The following is a 20,348-nucleotide window of genomic DNA, read 5'->3' on the forward strand; positions in this document are numbered from 1 at the left end:
AAATGGAAGCAATGCTAAGAGGAATACTAATAGATCAGAGTATCTCCAAAAAGAAACTAGAGAAAGCATACCCTACCAGGTTGAGAGCACACCTAATGGCTCTAGAACAAAAAGAAGCAAATATACACAAGAGAAGTAGAAGGCAGGAAAAAATCAATTTCAGGGCTGAAATCAACAAAGCAGAAACAAAAAGAACTATTCAAAGAATCAACAAATCCTGGACTGATTCTTTAAGAAAATGAACAAGATAGATAAACCCTTAGCCAGACTAACCAGAGGGCACAGAGAGTGTATCCAAATTAACAAATCTATAAATCAAAAGAGAGACAAAGCAACAGAATCTGATGAAATTCCAAAAAATTACTAGATCCTACTACAAAAGCCTATATTCAAAATAACTGGAAAATTTGGATGAAATGGACAATTATTCTAGACAGATACCAGGTACCAAAATTAAATTGGGATCAGACAGGCCATCTAAACAGTCCCACAACTCCTAACCACATAGAAGCAGTCATTAAAAGTGACAGTCAAAAAAAGTTCAGGACCACATAAGTTAATGTAGAATTCTATGAGACATTCATAGGAGACCTCATACCAATACTGTCCAACTATTCCACAAACAGAAGGAACATTACCCAATTCTTTCTATGAAACCCAGTTACGCTTATACCTAAACCACACAAGGACTCAACAAACAGATCTTTAGACCAATTTTCCTCTGAATATCGATGCAAAAATACTCAATAAAAATTCTAGCAAACTAAATCCAAGAACACATGAAAATGATCACCCATAATGACTAAGTAGGATTCATTCCATGGATGCAGGGATGGTTCAATATAGGGAAACCTATTAACTTAATCTACTATAAACAAATGCAAAGAAAAAACAAACAATATGATCATCTTACTAGTTGCTCAGAAATTTGACAAATTTCAATACATCTGCATGATAAAAGTATTGGAAACATCAGGAATACAAGCCCCATGCATAAACATAGTAAAGACAATATACACCAACCAGTACCTAACATCAAACTAAATGGAGAGAAACTTGAAGCAATCCCCATAATACCAAGGACGAGAAAAGGTTGCCCTCTCTCTCTCCCTACTTATTCAATATAGTACTTGAAGTCCTAGCCAGAGCAGTCAGACAACAGTAGGAGGTCAAATGAATACAAATTGGAAAGGAAAAATTCAAAATATCATTATTTGCAAAAGATTAATAATATACTTAAGTGACTCTGAAAGTTCCACCTGAGAAGAACTAAGCCTGATAATAAACTTCAGTAAAGTGCCTGTGTATAAAATGAACTCAAACAGATCAGTAGCCTTCTTCTGCTCAAAGAATAAACAGGCTGAGAAAGAAATTAGGGAAATTACACCCATCAAAATAGCCACAAAGTACACAAATTACCTCTGTGTTACACTAACCAAGCAAGTGAAAGTCTGGATAACAAGAATTTCAAGTCTCTGAAGAAAGAAATTGAAGAAGATCTCAGAAGATGGAAAGACTGTCTATGCTCATGGATTGAGTATAGTAACAATGGCCATTTTGCCAAATGCAATCTACAGATTCAATGCAATCCCCATCAAAATTCCAATTCATTTCTTAATAGAGTTATTAGAAAGAGCAATTTGCAAATTCATTTGGAATAACAAAAGCCTCAGGATAGTGAAAAGTATCCTCAATAATAAAAGAGCTTCTGGGGAATCACCATCCCTGAATTCAAGCAGTATTACAGAGCAATAGTGATAAAAAATAAATGGTATTGGTACAGAGACAGGCAGGTAGATCAGTGCAATAGAACTGAAGACCCAGGAAGGAACCTGCACACCCATCGTCACTTGATTTTTGACAATTGAGCCAAAACCATCCAGTAGAAAAATGATAGCATTTTCAACAAATGGTACTGGTTCAACTGGAGATCAGCATATGGAAGATTGCAAATCAATACATTCTTATTGATATATATATAAAGCTCAAGTTCAAGTGGATCAAAGATCTCCACATCAAACCAGATACACTCAAAGTAATAGAAGAAAAAATGGGGAAGGTCTCCGTGGATATGAGTACTGGAAAAATTTCCTGAACAAAACACCAATGGCTTATGCTCTAAGATCAATAATCGACAAATGAGACCTCATAAAACTGCAAAGCTTCTGTAAGGCAAAAGACACTGTTATTAGGACTAAATGGCAACCATCAGATTGGGAAAAGATCTTTACCAATCCTACATCTGATAGAGGATTAATATTCAATATATATAAAGAACTTGTACTCTAAAGATCCAAATAACCATACTGAAAATTGGTATAGAACTAAACAGAATTCTCTAATTAGGAATATCGAATTTCTGAGAAGTACCTAATGAAATGTTCAACATGAAATTCATAGGCAAAAGAAAAAACTAGAAAATATCATAGTGAGTAAGGTAACTCAATAACAAAAATACACACATAGTTTATACTCAATGATAAGTGGATATTATCCAAAAAAATCAAATTACGCAAAATTCAATCCACATTATGTCCACATACAGTAACATGAAGATGAAGAAGTAGAACAACACAAGTGAAAATGCTTTAGTCCTTCTTAAAACGTGGGACAAAAGTATTCATAGGAGGATATATGGAGACAAAGATTGGAGCAGAAACTGAAGGAAAGACCATTCAGATCCTGTCCTACCTGGGATGTAGCCCATATATACACAGTCATCAAAACTAGACAATATTGAAGCCAAGGAGTACATGCTGACAGGAACCTGATATTGCTGTCTCTGAGAGGCTCAGCCAAAGCATAACAAATACAGAGGTGAATCCTAGCTGTAAACCATTGAACTGAGAACAGGGTCCACATTGGAGGAGTTATAGAAAGTACTGAAGGAGGTGAAGTGCCGTGCAAACCTGTAAGAGCAACAATACCAATGAACCAGAGCTTACAGCGACTAAATCACTACCCAGAGACTATACGGACCCATGGCTCCATTGCATATGTAGCAGATGATGGCCTTGTGGGGCACCAATGGGAGGAAAAGACCTTTTTCCTGCCACAGCTGGACCCTGCAGTATAGGGGAATTTCAGGGCAGGGAGATGATATGGGGGGATGGTTGGGGAGGGGGAAATCCTTATAGATTTAGTGGAGCGAGATGGGATAGGTGGCTTAAGGACACAAACTGGGAAAGGGTATAACAGTTGAAATGTAAATAAAAAATATCCAATAAAAAAGTTTATAATTCTCACCCTAGTAAGAGCACCAGTGGAAGGGGAAGCCCTGGGTCCTGCTAAGACTGAACCCCCAGTGAACTAGACTGTTGGGGGGAGGGCGGCAATGGGGGGGAGGGTTGGGAGGGGAACACCCATAAGGAAGGGGAGGGGGGAGGGGGATGTTAATAAAAAGTTAATAAAAAAAAGTTTATAATTCTCTCCCTAAATTATATTTTGATTTTAACTTGCATTACCATCTGAAAATCATCCTATCAAATCTAGAACATCTTCCTTAATGCTTAACATCTTAAATTGGATTATGAGCCTATAACACTTCTTTAACCACATCAGAACTATGAAATTGAATTATATATTATCTGAATATATAAGTAGCCCAAGTATGTATCCTCCAAAAATTATATAATTGGTACAGACAACTACTGCCTTGATAGTGGTCCTTAATTCTCATAAAGTTGGAGCATCTGTCTTTAGCCTTCTGGCCCAGAACCACCTAACAGATATTAAGTGAAGCATAACTTATGACTGGTTAATTTACCTTGTCTTGGCAGAGCTAAGTGTGGTGAGGAAGGAATGTGTGGATGGATTGGGTAGCTCCCTCATAGATGCAGGGTAGAGATGTAGGGATAGGGGGCTTTTGCAGAGATGAAACTGGGAAGGGAGATAGCATTTGAAATTTAAGTATATAAAATAATATATATATTTTATCCTGTATTTGCATGCATCAAAAACTCAGTGCTTGAATGAAGTTCTGACTGGATATGTCTGAAAGCCTGGCTGAAACAAGTTCATCAGGAATCAGCAGCTATTCCTGAGGCTGTTATGAAACAAGTCTCTAGAAACAGCATCAGGAGACAGAGTCAGGCAGGAAGTCTCAACAGTAGGTCTTTTCAGCATCCCCAAGGATGTGTCTTGCCAGAGTAGCAACTTGGTGCTTCTTTCTGCAATATAAAAATCTTACAACCAAAATTTTAGTTATATAAAGATATTCCTATGGATTATACAAAGTACACAGAGCAGTTAAGTATGAATTTTTGCTCCCTGTTTGAGAAGATGAAAGACAACCGTCTCTCTATAAGTTAATTTGATCACTAACCAAATGTAGTAGATCACCATTCATGCTATGTGAAAGACGGCATAATAAATCATAAGGATTCTGTAACCAGTATAATTTATTGCATAGTTTTTGCTGAAGTTTTGGCTAGAAACATTTTTTGTGTGTCCAAGCCAGTTTTATGGCTGCTTTTCTGTGAAGGAATCAGGAAAATATGTTACCTGTCCTGTTTGGTCTTCTTGAATTTTTCTTTCCTGTTTGTAGTCAAAACCTTCAGGGAGTCTTGCCATATCTTATCTAATCTAATCTATTTTTGGGAGAGATCCAAAGCCTTGTCTTATTTTCTGTTAACACAAATACTGAACCTCTTTCTCAAAATAGCATGCACTTGGCCCAGCAACACAAAATCTTCAAAAGTATAGACTGATTCATATTACAGCCTCCTGTATTTTAGGCTTGCTCTATTATCACCTATCTCATAGAAGATTTGTAATACCATAACCACCAAACTTAAAACCATCTGTGTTTTGGAAATTAAAACAATTTAAAGCAATCCTAAACAAATTATTATCTGTTGAGAAAGCAGTCCTCCAAATTACTTAATGTTTCCCCCTGAGCTTATTTGTAGATCAAAGGCCTGAATTGTTTTTATATAGCCATACATAGTTAAAAACAAGAAATTTTCATTCATTCTCCCCTTTGGGAATTAATATTTTTGTGGAGATATAAATATATATTATATCACCTTCCTCTTTATATGAATTGAATTAATATCTTTTTCTACTTAATTTCAATTAAGTGTCTTCTATTAACAATGTAAGCCTATTCTGAAGCTGACAGAGTCCTATGCAGTGATAAGCAAGCCTTGGATTCCTGTGGGACTCTTTTTTAAAGAACCCAAGTTTTTGCTATATGATAAAGTCGTAAATTTCCATCAATTCTTCCATTCCTGTATTTTATTTAGACTTGTTCTCAGTGTCCTGCCTTCTCCTCAGCAGGAACTACCTGATATTTGCTGCCTGCCTTCTCCCAGCAGGAGCTTTTAAGTTGCACAACATAAGCTTTTGCAGAAGCTGAGAGTGGTTAAATCACTAGCCCACTGCTCATATCTCTGGGTCGACCTGGGTGTGTCCCAGCCTTAAGGCATGAACCCCAGAATTATTCACGCCAACCTAGCACAGTCTTTGTGGTCCCAGTCCAAAACTCGTGCTGCTAGGGCAAAACTCCTGCAGCTCTGCTAGGAATCCAATTCTTCCCACCCCTTAATCTCAAGGCACAGGTCGTGTTTTACATTCGGGTATATCCAATTAATTTCTAAGAGTGAGTTATTACTTACACATTGAACACCATCTGTTGCTGTACCCAGTAAATCCTGCCCAAGTGATCCCAAAAGTTGAGGGGCTGAGGCACATTCCTCCTACCCACTCCAATGCTTTATATTCTGAAATGAAAGATACATACAAACAGCCTATATTTTTATATGCCTTTAACATCTCAATGGCGAGACCACTTCCTAACCTCCAAGTGCCTAAACTGTCCCTCTGTGATATCCCCACGTTATTACTTGCTAAAGTCTATATTTGTCTTTGTTGCCCTGGACCACATTGGGCAGCCCCTCCTGGGCCGGCTTTTCCACTGTCTCTTCCATGTCAGCTGCTTCTCTGTCCTGAACCTCTCTCCACTGCCTCTGTCCTGGTGAGTCTCCATGCCTCCTTCCTCCCTGGTCCTTTTTCTAAGCATCCTAAACCTGCTGCCTCTGTGTGCCCTGCCTAGACCCTGGCTATCAACATCTTTATTTACCAATCAGAAGCAACTGAGACAGGGTTCCTCATGCATAATTTCAGGACACTACAATAAGGATGAGAATAAAACAGCTACTATAACAATTTGTATAGAGTTTGTCTGAGAACAATTTTCCGGAAATCAGAAAGAGATACATGTTAAAGCATTAGAATCATAGAAAACAACAAGTAGGCACATAATAATCAAAGAGAAACTGAAGAGAGAATTGAAAATACAAGCATTTATGAAAGAAAAAGTCCAAGTCACATATAAGGCTGACCACATTAGAACATCACCTGAATTTTCAATTGACATTCTAAAATATAGTTGGGCCTGGATCAACATTCTCTATGTTGTCAAAGAATACAGATGCTATTCTTGACTTTATTACTGAGCCAAAGTATCATTCATATCAACCAAAGAGGAGGAACATTACATAGTGTAGTCACCAGTAAGCCATTTCTCATCAAGAATCTTGTCCTATAAAAGGAAAACAGCAGTCTGAAGATAAGGTACATCTGGAAGAGGAAAAAATGATAAATGACCTTGTAGTCACTCATCAAAAAGGGGGAAAGTATATGGCAACAAAATAAAAAAAGACTCATATATACTGCTCATTAATACCTCTAAGCATTAACTGTCTCAAACAAATAATATTCACACTATCAGTTTGGATACAAAAAGGGGTTCCATCTTTCTCTTGCATCAAAAAATTACACTTGTTTTAGATACAATTGCATATACTTGTTATGATGCAATTGCCTACATTTCTTTGTGTAGGTTTCAGGTCCCATTTAGTTTTACATGTTCCTTGGTGTTGTCGTTGTTCAGTTAATGTTTTGGAAGTCGTGTTGGTGAGAGTTTATATGTGAGGTCACAGGATCATGTTAGAAGACTGGGAGGAAAGTGAGTAAAAAAAAAATCAATTCTTTAGTATTTTTTTCTCCTAACAACATCAAAAGTGTGATAAATTTTATCAAGCTTTTTTTTTATTTTTTTTTATTTTTTTTTTATTAACTTGAGTATTTCTTATATACATTTCAAGTGTTATTCCCTTTCCCGGTTTCCGGGCAAAATCCCCCTCCCCACTCCCCTTCCTTATGGGTGTTCCCCTCCCAACCCTCCCCCCATTGCCGCCCTCCCCCCAACAGTCTAGTTCACTGGGGGTTCAGTCTTAGCAGGACCCAGGGCTTCCCCTTCCACTGGTGCTCTTACTAGGATATTCATTGCTACCTATGGGGTCAGAGTCCAGGGTCAGTCCATATATAGTCTTTAGGTAGTGGCTTAGTCCCTGGAAGCTCTGGTTGCTTGACATTGTTGTACTTTTGGGGTCTCGAGCCCCTTCAAGCTCTTCCAGTTCTTTCTCTGATTCCTTCAACGGGGGACCTATTCTCAGCTCAGTGGTTTGCTGCTGGCATTCGCCTCTGTATTTGCTGTATTCTGGCTGTGTCTCTCAGGAGCGATCTACATCCGGCTCCTCTCGGTCTGCACTTCTTTGCTTCATCCATCTTGTCCAATTGGGTGGCTGTATATGTATGGGCCACCTGTGGGGCAGGCTCTGAATGGGTGTTCCTTCAGTCTCTGTTTTAATCTTTGCCTCTCCCTTCCCAGCCAAGGGTATTCTTTTTCCTCATTTAAAGAAGGAGTGAAGCATTCACATTTTGATCATCCGTCTTGAGTTTCGTTTGTTCTAGGGATCTAGGGTAATTCAAGCATTTGGGCTAATAGCCACTTATCAATGAGTGCATACCATGTATGTCTTTCTGTGATTGGGTTAGCTCACTCAGGATGATATTTTCCAGTTCCAACCATTTGCCTACGAATTTCATAGACTCGTTGTTTTTGATAGCTGAGTAATATTCCATTGTGTAGATGTACCACATTTTCTGTATCCATTACTCTGTTGAAGGGCATGTCGGTTCATTTTATCAAGCTTTAAAAGGATGGAATCATAATGGTATTATAGGGTGGTCTAGATTTTTCACTATATAAATCTTACTGATTTATGTGAATGGGGGAATCTTTCCAATATGTGATAACTCTTCAATTTATAAGATTTTTTGTTGTTGTCTTGGGTTGTATTTTCTCTCTCTTTTTGTTCTTTCGTTTTTGGTTTCTTTTTTTTTTCCCCACGCCCCAGTTTCTTTTTTTTTTTTTTAATCAAAAGCTATTTTACTTCTTGGTTAGAATTTCCCCAAGACACTTAATACTTTTGAAGTTTACTGTGAATGATGGTGTTTCATTGATTTACCTTTCAGCAAGTCTGTGATTTTTATAAAGAAAGAATACTCACTTTGTGTGATAATTTTGTATGTTGCTACATGTTGAGTTTACAAGATATATGAGCATTTTACGGAATATTTAGGGTCACTTAAGTTTACTATCAAAGAATCTTCAAAAAGAGAACTTTGGCTACTTCAGTACTAATGTGTGTCCCCCCCCGGCCTCATTCAGGTGTAATATTTTCCTACTTTTTTACAAGTGCTGTATGAAACAAGAGTCCATTGAGTATGAACTAAGATGTGCACAGCAAGCCATTGGTTTCATAATAGTTGATAAGTACCTAGAGGAAGGGCAAGACCCTCTGTAAGGAAACTCTATGTGATAGAATGATTATCATCCTTGCAGAAATAATACCATCATTGCTAATGTTCTTCACTTAAATCAGGTTGGAAAGCATTCTCTTATTACTTGAAATTTCAACTTTTAACATTGCACACTATAGTCAATAAAGGCTAATTTCAGATGTGGAAAGAAGAAAAATGCGTAGCCAAAAATGAAGGAATTGTATATTTATATTTCATTTATATTATACTAGGAAAATGAATTTATCTTGTCATAGAGGAGTGAAATTGTGTGACTTAGAAAAGTGAAAGGACCTCCATGGATGGTCCTGAAGAGAAATGACAAGGCATAAAATGAACTTTAAAGGGGTACTTTGGAATAACATTTTTCTGAGAAAGCAAACAAAAGACCCAGAACAATGTTTAATTCTGTGGAAAAAAATACATTTAAGTATATTCAAAAAGCAGTTGTATACAATTGAACTGTTAGTGTCACTCATTGCACCTATATTGTTATCTTGCCATACTAGTTATTGTCATATTTCATAGGTGCTCAAGGTGGGTACAACTATCAATTGTTTCCCTAACATGCCAACCTGCATAATGTTTTATCTACCTTAGAAACTTGACTTAAAGATAGACATATCCAGCTAGAATCAGCTAACTGCTGAGACATCCCTGTAAGATTTATTTGGCAACAGGCACTCAAGCCCCCAACCTTGTCAGGAATCCAAGTGCTAACTAAAGCATCATATTTTGGGAAAAGTCACTTGAAATACTTTAACAATTAGAAGAATTTCTCTCAAAAGGATTGAAATCATGACTAGTACGAAAAAATCTAGTCAGATGTATGGAGCTACTGAGGTCATAAACATGTTTATCACATAAATTTATTAAGTCACCAAGTTCCTTACAGCATTCTAAATATTAGTCTTATATCCACCAATAAGTGGGGCCATCATCCATCGTCAAAGAAGCTTCTTTGTACAGAAAATGGGGACCATTCCAGAAAACAAAATCTGGACACAATGAAGAAATAAGTGCACTGTGGAAAGTCTAGCACCAGTGAATTTATGTACATTATGGCTAAACTCTCTGTAGCTCAGGGAACATTGTAGAAGAGTGGTTACTGTAAAAGCCAGCATATTTGAAAGTCTGTTTTGAAATTGCCTTTCATAAAAATGGGTGGAAAACCACGACAGGAGTGTCAATGAAGTATTAAGACAATGGTTAAAATTTCATGTTTCAAAGTTATGTGCAGCTAAAGGTTACTGCCAGAATATTTATTTTTCCAGCAAATATCTGCACATGGGTTGTCTAATATACACTGAACATCATGAAAACCATATTTACAAACACAGAAAACAGTCTCAACTTGTATTCATATTTTTAAAGACACACACATTTATATATATATATATATATATATATATATATATATATATATATATATATATAAAACAATATTCAAATGAATTTGAGATTGCAGGGACTGAAGGGAGAAAATTCAGCCTGCAGTACTATAATTCAATTTTCAATAAAAATGAAAAATTAGTAGTAATAAATGAAAACATTTTGAACTAGTAATAATGGGAGTTCAGGAGGGACAAAGAAAAAATAATTTTGGAAATTATCAATTACTTTACTGGAGGTTTTCTCTAAGATTTCCATATCTCCAATGTATTAAAGACCCTTCTGAGATAGACAAACCATGAATAAAGAATATTTCACGTTGAGGTCTCAGATTATGAAGATACAACAAATATGCTGTATGCTTCTGTGAATATCTGTGTATGTAATGCAGCTTTGAGCTTATTGAAGTTTAAGAGTCTCCAGCATATTTCGCTCTCGCTCTCGCTCTCGCTCTCGCTCTCGCTCTCGCTCTCGCTCTCGCTCTCGCTCTCGCTCTCGCTCTCGCTCTCGCTCTCGCTCTCGCTCTCGCTCTCGCTCTCGCTCTCGCTCTCGCTCTCGCTCTCGCTCTCGCTCTCGCTCTCGCTCTCGCTCTCGCTCTCGCTCTCGCTCTCGCTCTCGCTCTCGCTCTCGCTCTCGCTCTCGCTCTCGCTCTCGCTCTCGCTCTCGCTCTCGCTCTCGCTCTCGCTCTCGCTCTCGCTCTCGCTCTCGCTCTCGCTCTCGCTCTCGCTCTCGCTCTCGCTCTCGCTCTCGCTCTCGCTCTCGCTCTCGCTCTCGCTCTCGCTCTCTCATTCCCCCGCCCCTTGGTCACAATGTCTCTTTTTATCATTACTGAACAACATGTCAGGAAAATCTGGTCAAATACCTTCTGTTAATTTCTGTCGCCAACTCTGATTTCCATCCAGGTAGAAGCTTCTGGTCTAGAGATGCTGGTGCTACAATACCCAGTTTTGCTTGTTTTTTTAATGTATGTTTTTATGACCCAAATTCATGTCACAAAGGCTGTATCTCAATTCCTAAAGCACTTATGCTTTCAGGTCATTTTGTGTATTCTAAAAACCATGATCCACATCTAGTTCTATCAAGTGTTATGATTAATTTTTATTGTTACTGGAATATTATTTAGTTTTTTATGGCACAGAATTCGAGGCATAACTCTAAGAGATTTTTAATGTCATTAGCTTCTGGCCATACTTTGGTAACTGAGGTGTGAAAACTAGTACTAGAAGTGGGCTATAGAGGCTGAGACTGAAAAATGCCATTTTCCAAAGACTATAGAGAATCATGAACAAGGCACATTGTAGTGTAAGCAATAACACAATTTAATAAAATTTATTATAATATCAAACAATATATAAACTACAGCATAATAAGAATAATTAGGGAAACTATTTGTAACTAATATGGTGAAATATAAAGCAGAAGTAGGATCTTGTAATAATATCTTCTGTTATGATTTAGTGGGCGGTAGACAGGAACATGAAAATAGAATGACCTTAGAATGTCTTCAGTCATCCTCTACCACTTATATGTGGTGGTTGTTCTGCTCTGTCCTGCTGAACGAAACAAAAAATGTCATTGTTAGACAAATATTCTCAGATGATAGATTCATGTTACTTCAGATACTGGTAATATTTCAATATATTTTCTTAACTCTATACAAAGAATTACTTGAGTTATCAATGGATATTTATGTGTGTTACTACATAATGATCACGTGTGTTTTAGCCTCTATCATTCTTCACATATGTTTTGTAGTGCATCCAGTGCAATTTAATATTTGTACTAAAGCTAGCTAATCGTTTGGCAAGTTTGTCTGTCATAGGAAATTAAAAAAATTAGTATTTTTGCACTAGGTTAATTGAGCATGTTGACAGTGGTGCAGGGCTTAAGTATGTAGAATGCGTAATGAATATATAAATCAAATAATGTTTCTAAATGATCTTATAAAAAATAATAATTTCATATGGATGATATCCCCTATGACTTAAGGACCATGAGAAGAAAGACAATATTGTGGGATTCTTATAGGTGCTAAATACTCAGTCATACATAACTGTATGTATGTAGATGTACATAAGTATGTGAGTATATATATATATATATACATATATATGCATAATTTAATGAAATTGTTTTTAAAAAATTTCCCATACTCTAATTTTGTTCCCCAATGCTGCTATGAGATTTACAAATTTATGAAATCAGGGAATGATATCATCCTTCCATTCATTTGTTGATTAACTAAATCTTGGCTTACCTATAGGACCTTCCTCTTACAGGATAGTATAGGAGATATCTAATTCTTCATCAACATCACAGGTTTTCCCATTGTGGTCACCTATGACTTGTTTCATAATAGGCGATTTTCCTTCAGAATTTATGAAATCTGCATATGTCTTTAGTCCATCAGACCTTTTGTCAATGTCGATACAATATTTATTATCATTTTCAAATATTTGATTATAAATGTCAATCATGACTTGCATAAGAGATATCTGTAATACACAAGGCAAATTCAAGAGTGTCATTTCACATAGTTTGAAATTTAAAAATTAAATCAAAATTATGAGAAAAATAACAATTGCCATAAACAGGAATCCATGAAATGAAGACTCTGAAATGGAGACTCTAAGTTCTTTACATTTTACCAAAACTTGTTAAAGTTTCATACAGATTGCAAGGCGTAGAAGGACTACTCAACCAAAGCAACATTTCAGAACTGACATGCTGCCAAAAACTGTGAGTGAATCAAATTGATGAGAGTGGTTTGTTGAATTTTTGGGGCTGTATGTGGTTTCGTTGTGATGAATTGAAAGGGATGCCACTCTAATTCCAGGCATGGCAATACACACTTTTTGACAGATTTCTGGTGGTTTAAGTCCCTTGGCCCCCCTGATGGACATATGACAATGCTTAGATTAGGGTTACAAAATACAGGTGCCCAATTTCAATGTACTTTCCCTGCTACAGGTTTACTTCCCATGATAAGGGCCATCAGGTCTCAGCTTCCTGTTTGATTGTCCTGCCTTTCCACAGCCATGCTCCTCTGTCATGACATTGAAGGACTATACTCCCTCAACATTTCTAAGTCTCTAAGAAACACTTCAATGAGATTTTCTGGTCATTGTTGTTTTATTTTTTATTTGCTATTTTATTTATTTATATTTCAGAAATTATCCCCCTTCAAGTTTCCTTCCACAAACCCTGTCTCTCCACTCTGGTCTCTATAACTGTGTTCCCATACTGGCCCACCTATACGTCCCTCAACACCCAAGCATTTCCATACCCTGGGTCATCAAGACTCCATAGGACTAAGGGGCTCCCCTCCCAGTGATGCCCAATAAGGCAATCCTCTGCCTTATCAAAAGTAAATTATGAGTGTTGTTCAATTAATTTATATAGCTGTGATATGACCAGCAAGTCACTTGATGTGAATATTAAATAATATACTATTCTCACTACTATGAAATATAACTATTCTAAACTCCAAAATAGGACTACACTGGAAAAAACAAACAAACAAACAAAAAAAGGAAATCAAGATTTTTATGAACTTCATTCTAGTCTTTTGTGACTACCATTATACGTGAAACATATTGTTGGCCACAATCAATATCTAAGAAGAAAAAAAGAAAGAACAAAGAAATAATGAAATTATTCACTTACTTTGAACTACATTAACAATCTCCCTTTCCAAATCGTTCTGAAATAGATCAATACATATTCCACCCCACTCCAGAAAAAATGCAACCCTAGGTTTTCCTTTTACATAAATGATCTTTCCAAAGTGTTCCTAATTCTTGCATCACAATGAGAGTTTTGTTCCCAAAGGCAAAAATCAGATCCTCTTACCTTTTTTGACATATCACTCCCAAACAATGAACCCCTTCTAGTCCGATCCCAAAACGCATAAGGAGCTATGCGGATAGATAATCTCTTACTGTTTAAATTATTCATGGATGAGTCTTTGATTATTACTAATACAGAAATGAGATGGTTTAGTACACTAAAATTTTCTTGTGGGATCCTTAGTAAAAGTCTAAACAAAGAAAAAGGAGAATTTTATGTTAGACAGTCTGAAAACTAATGTTAGTTACAAAACTAACTGCACAGAAAAAAACATGGTAAATATTGTGTAGACCATATCATAATACAATCAGAATTCAAAAGTAAGGATATATAGCTAGAGTATTACATAAAATATTTTCTGAAATCATATATTTTTATTTTAAAACTATGTATGAATTTCTGAATAATAGTTGTATGACTGCAAATGGCAAAAGCCAGAGGAAGGTGTTAGGATCACTGGTACTAGAATGAATGAAGATTATTGTAAATCATGTGTGTTCTGTGTATGAAAACATCCAGTGTTATTAAACAGCCAACCATCTTTCTAGCGCCCATGGAGATACATTTTATATCTAAAGTAGTATGAATCCATGTAACACACTTGTGACAATCTAGAACCTATGGAGCTGAAATAAAACCGGTGAACCTACACAATTCAGTTGTAAAAGCTTCTGCTTCAAGCAAGGCAGATGCAGGGCTCCTGGGTAGCAGTGGGAGCTCAAAGCTCTTGTTACATATGAAATCAGTCTATGGAGTATCACACAGGAAAGTAATTCAAAGAAGTCAAGCTATACCTGTCCCAGACTTCTCTAGGTAGTTATAGTTGAGAAAGAAGAATTCAGTAATAGCTTCATGTTCTAATCAATTACATATTTTTAACAGGTGGAATATTCACAATACCATGGCAATGATACTGGCATGCCAAGAATCCACTGGTAGTATATGCACATACTTTTAATTTATCTCACTCTAGGCTGACATGCACTCAATGTGTTACGTAGGCTGTCTTTTAAACCATGACAGTTATAAGGGAGAAGACTGCCAAGTAGGATTACATCCATGATTCTATCATCTAGCTTGAGAAATGAACATGTTTAAAAAGTGGCAATGCATGTCTGGGCTAAGGAAACCTCTTGGCATGAGAGATCATTCCAGCCAATAATCCTGTAAACACAAGCCTATGTACCTTACAAAAGCACTGCTTCTATATTGGTGCAGTTCCCCACATACTTGCTCTATCATTACCTTTGGATGACAGTAATTCTTCCAGCCACAGTCCCTTCATCCATGACGCTAAGCCACTTTTCATATAAATCAGATGTCAGCAAGCTTCCATCTATGTTTTTAATAAAGTCCTTTTTAATGAAAATAAAACAGAAAAGTAATGGGCAATGTACATTGTTGAAAGTACTTGATAAACATTTTTGTTTAATATGAGCAGTTAAGGCCAGTGATTCCCAACTTGTGTGTCATAATCTTTTTTGGGGGTCACATATCATGTATCATCCTTATCAGATATTCTATCCATTTATCATTATAACTCATATCAGCAAAATTTTAATTGTGAAGAGCAGAAAATGATGTAATTGTTAAGAGTCACCAAACCATGAGGAAATATTTTAGTGTTACACTATTAGGGTGGCTGAGAATCACTGGTTGAGAATGTTATTCCATAGAAATTTCCCAAACTGTCATCTAGCTAGAATCTTGGCTCAAACATGGAACCTATATGCAGGATCATGTGTTTTCTTACCTAAGACTAGAAGCAAAGAAACAAAGTCCTGTAGCAAAAAAAAAAAAATAAACCTACTCTTTGTTCAAATTGCCTCTCCTGGATTAAATTCCATACCACAACTTGCAACCATAGATCTGCACTCCACTCCCCATCCCAAAACTCTCTCTGCCTGGAAGGAAGCCAGCACCTATGTGGAACATCCAGACAGGAGACTATCATATCTGCCCTCTGAGAGGCTTTACACAGAGGCTGAATGAAATAGGATATGAAGAGACACAGTCAATCATTGGATCCTATAGATCAATCAAGAACTTGTGTGGAAGGAATGCGGGAAGGATTCCATGCGATGAAGGAGATAGGCACTCCATAGAAAGAGGTATAGAATCAAATAACCAGGACCACTGGGAGGTATCAAAGGCTGAACTACCAACCAAAAACACCACAGAAGCTGCACCATGACATACATCACATTTATATCAAATGTAAAGCTTAATCTCCATGTGAGGCCCCCAACATGTGTCACAGGTGCTCTCTGTAAGCTGTTGACTGTGAAAAACCTTCCCCAACTGGCCTCAAGGGGAGAAGATGTGCTAACCCTGAAGAGGGTTGGAGTGCCAACGTGGGAGTATAACCCAGGGGGCCCTAATCGGCTCAGAGAAGGAGAGAAACTCTGTGAGGGGAGAAGAGGTAGAGGGCAGCATACAAGAATTAAAGTGAAAAAACAAATAATTGTAGATGATGATGATGATGATGATGATGATGATGATGATGATGATGATGATGGTGGTAGTAACTAATAATAAAATCACAAACCAAATAAACCAAAGTCCTATTCTTTGAAAGAGGCAAGTATCAAAAAATGGCAGCACCAGAAATAACCTCATCGTGATTGTATAATTTATGAATCTGTATTTTAGCTCACACAGAGTAAAGCTGTAATATATGTGTACACCTATGCTTACAGACCCAGCAGGAATAGTGGTTAAGTTTCTTCCTTGTTTTCCATGAGAGAAGGTCTCAGAGTTTCATATCTTTTTCTTAAAATCTGTAAATATTCATCTATTTAAATTAAGTTGTAAGTTTCAGCTTGTTTGAAGAACAGGAAGTGTCTTTGTTTCTCAAATACCACAATGAACTTTCTTATTGTTCTTAGGCTAGCAAGTCATAAAAATGGAAGAATCCCAGGTCCTCTTGTACCTGGAAATTGTTTTGAATGCACATGGCTCAGTTCAGTCACTGATCATAACTTTTCTCCCCATGATATGGTCCCAGGTTTCTGGCAATGAAGACCAGACACACTTGGCAAACTCAAGGACCAAGGAGCAATCATTTTGTACCTTTGCCTAATGTTAATAAGCATAGTTAATCCCAGAGCATTATCTTTTCTCTTGATGTCTAGGCCATAGATCCACAGTCTTCTGAGAGGCTAACTCAGATCATGGCCCAAACAAGAATAAAACAAAGATATTTGCTCTAGAGTCACTGCAGCTCCCTGACAAATTAAGAATGCTAGACAAGTTAAAAGTAGGTTAGGTTAATTCTTGACTGTTTAACATGGAATTGGGATGGCAATATCTGGCAAACGTGAAAGTGCTGGATTATTTTCTGATTGAGAAGGAAAACAATTTCATATATCTACTGGATAGAGATCAATATCCAACCTGGATAGCCTATTGTAGGTCAGTGGGAGACTAGCCATTTTGAACAGTTATTTGTGAGGGATATTTTTGGAAAGTATTATTTAAGGAAGGCATTGTGTAAAACACACTTTTATCATTATTATAACTTAGCTTTTACTTGACGTGGTATAGTCAGAGGTGAAATCAGTTTGAACATTTGTTAACGGCAAACTAAAGCCCTTCTCATATATGAGGAAGTTAGCTTCCAACAGAAGTTGTTCACAAGTGTCCTTGTGATGAATCTTTGGGTTTGTCAGACTTTTACCTACAATACTTCTTATCAAGAGGGAGTGGGTCCAAAGTTCCAGGAACCAGTCATTTCATTTAATCTCAAGGACAGAAAGCACATATGCATTTCTTGAGGGATGCTTAATGCTGTTGATTCAAAAACCTGCCTTACCTTGAAAACGGATGCTATATCTAGGACGCTTTCTACATTCCAGTCAATGCATTGTTCACTGTCAATCCTATTCCTTAAGGACAAGTGTGAATTTTCATGTATAATTTTGAATAAATCATCTGATTCTTGCCCTTTTTTGGCAATTATGGACAACATATCCTGTGTAAGATAAGGATAAGCTTTCATTATTAGAGATCCACACATCTGAAGCACAACTATGTCTTGTATTGTGAACCTGAACAAAGGAAAGTTGGATGCAGAACTATAACAGAGAGGAACAAAGAAGACATTGAACTTTTTTCTGTTTTAGCTTCCAAATATATTTTCTTGCCTATTCCTTTGTTTCCACAATTTGAAATATCATGTTTTTCTTTTTGGACTTTTGGTCCACAAAACATTTTGGTGAATGGTCCTCTATTGCATTTTGTTTCCCCCTAAGATAATTTTCTCATGCTTGCCATTCTAAGTTACTATTGGGACATTTCCTTTACAGAGATCAAACCACTATTTTACTTCCTGTCTGTCCTGGCCTCTATTATGAATCCCAACTTTTGTGTTTTTAAGAGATTTTTTTCAGTACATTTCTGAGATTTTCATTTCCGTTTTTGTCAGTTCTTATTTTCTAGTATGTCTAAAGATACTGTCACATTTTATAACCCAAGCATACTTCAAACGTTCTTCCACAAATTTTCTCTATAAAAATGAATAACATTCAAGACTTACTTCATTGTCAATTAATTATTTGTTAAAAATATGGTTACCAGAAAATTCTGCTCTAGAATACCTAATAAATTGGCAGTAATGCTCATATTTCTGGAAGTTAAATTTTCTCACAAAGAGCATAAATTCCTAGCAAGCTATAGTTCTAAAATAGATGCTGGAGAGAAAATATAAGTTTCCAAAGAAGTTTACTACCTCATTTAAAAAAGATTAAGCCATATTAGGAGGCATTTAAATATAGTCTGCCATGATCAAAGATGTTAATACTTATCAAATACAGTATGTATACATAATACATTGATAATGTAAAATAAGTCTGTAGATAATATTAATTTAAAAGTTTGAGTAATCTCATAGGAAATGATACTAAGTTATTGACTCCAGAGAAATATGGAGTCATAAAAAAAGCTGGAAGACTTGACATTTGGGCAATCAGCAGGGCACTTCCAGGACCCATTTCCTCCCAGAAGCTAGTCAGTTTGGATCTCTTATGCAAACTGTGCAAAACATGGGAAGACTATTTTCTTTTTTCTTACAATTACATGATTCAAAATACTGTGGAACTTATTTCTATTTTAACATGATCTTACACTCATGGATAGGTTATCTAAACCTTCAACAGTTTGATTGAATAACTTTCTCTGAACAATGGCGATGTAGAAACCCAAAATGATACTCACAAATATTAGACCAGACACCTTTTTGTCTTCAAAAATACTCCTAAGAGTTTTTCCAAACAAGAATTTCTTTGTTGTTTGTGGTGGATTTATGGAAGGTCCTGGTGGGCTGGCACATACACTACTGCCTTGTTGTTTCTCTGAATCTAAGAAAGAAGGGAAATCATTATTGTAGCTGAACTCACTGAGCCCTAGCATACTGTTTCATTGTATAGACTCCAAACCAGAAAGAGATACCTGTTAATGTACTAGAAGCATAGAAAACATCAAGTAGTCACGTAATAGTCAAAACTAACAAAAAGGAGGAAATACAAACTATGAAGGAAAAAGATCAAGTCACACATAAAGCTGACCACATTAGACAAACACCTGAATTTCAATGGAAATTCTAACATTTAGGTGGGCCTGGATCAATGTTCAACATGTTCTCATAGAATACAGACACTTGCCTACACTTTACTACTGAGCAAAAGTATCATTTATAACAACAAAAGAAGAGAAACATTTTATAGTGTAATCACCAGTAAGCCATTTCTCTTCAGTGATCTTGGTCTACAAAAGGGAAATAGCAAACTGAAGATAAGGCATACACCCAAGAGGAGAGAAATGATAAATAATCCTGTAGTCATTCATCAAACAAGGGGGAAATATATGGCAACAACAAAATAACAAAGACCCATAAATAATGCTAATTAATAATTCTAAGCATTAACTGTCTCAAGCCAATAATATACTGAGTATCAGTTTGGATAAGAAAACAGTTTCCATCTTTCTCCTGCATCCAAAAATTACACTTGTTTTAGAGAAAATTGCATACTCTTGTCCAGGAAGTAATTACCTACATTTTTTGCATAGTTTTGAGGTCCTATTTACTTAGTTTTTCATGTTCATGGTGTTGTCCTTGTTCACTTAATGTTTTCAAAGTCAAGATTTTGAGCTGTGGGGGTGAGGTCAAGGGAACATGGTAGAAGACTGGGAGGAATGTTAGTAAAAAAACTCCATTCTATAATATTTGTTCTCTTCATAACATAAAAAATCTTACAAGTTTTACCAATCTTTAAAAGGAGAGAATCATAATGTTATTTTAGGCTTTTTCCTATATAAGTCTGCTGTTTCATGAGCATGGGGATATATTTAAATTATCTTTTTGGTTGCATCTTTTTTCTTTTTTTCTTTTGCCCTTCGTTTTATGTTCATAAAAGTCTTTTACTCAGTGGTTAGAGTTTCCCCAAAGTAACATAATACTT

General features: G+C 36.4%; 2 protein-coding genes across 8 annotated transcripts in view; one reads left to right on the plus strand and one right to left on the minus strand.

The window, feature by feature from the left end:
• Positions 1-20,348, plus strand: part of Tgap1l12 (GTPase activating protein testicular GAP1 like 12) — a 697,215-nt gene that overhangs the window by 70,607 nt on the left and 606,260 nt on the right. The gene's annotated exons all lie outside the window — the stretch shown is intronic.
• The window catches only part of Tgap1l11 (GTPase activating protein testicular GAP1 like 11), a 61,011-nt gene continuing 51,424 nt past the window's right edge, over positions 10,762-20,348 (minus strand). For 2 of the 4 annotated variants that reach the window (XM_039103637.2, XM_063281572.1), the window contains 6 exons: positions 19,105-19,247; positions 17,705-17,863; positions 15,136-15,245; positions 13,894-14,080; positions 12,299-12,536; positions 11,343-11,594 (listed from right to left, as the gene is read on the minus strand). In XM_039103637.2, coding sequence (XP_038959565.1) covers positions 12,315-12,536; positions 13,894-14,080; positions 15,136-15,245; positions 17,705-17,863; positions 19,105-19,247 — 821 coding nt within the window. In that variant the 3' untranslated portion in view covers positions 11,343-11,594; positions 12,299-12,314. Of the gene's footprint in view, positions 11,595-12,298; positions 12,537-13,893; positions 14,081-15,135; positions 15,246-17,704; positions 17,864-19,104; positions 19,248-20,348 lie in introns of all 4 variants that reach the window. The other 2 variants (NM_001401967.1, XM_039103638.2) reach the window with 2 other exon arrangements.

Source organism: Rattus norvegicus, chromosome 2, assembly GCF_036323735.1.
Source record: "Rattus norvegicus strain BN/NHsdMcwi chromosome 2, GRCr8, whole genome shotgun sequence".
NCBI classification, from domain to species: Eukaryota; Metazoa; Chordata; class Mammalia; order Rodentia; family Muridae; genus Rattus; species Rattus norvegicus.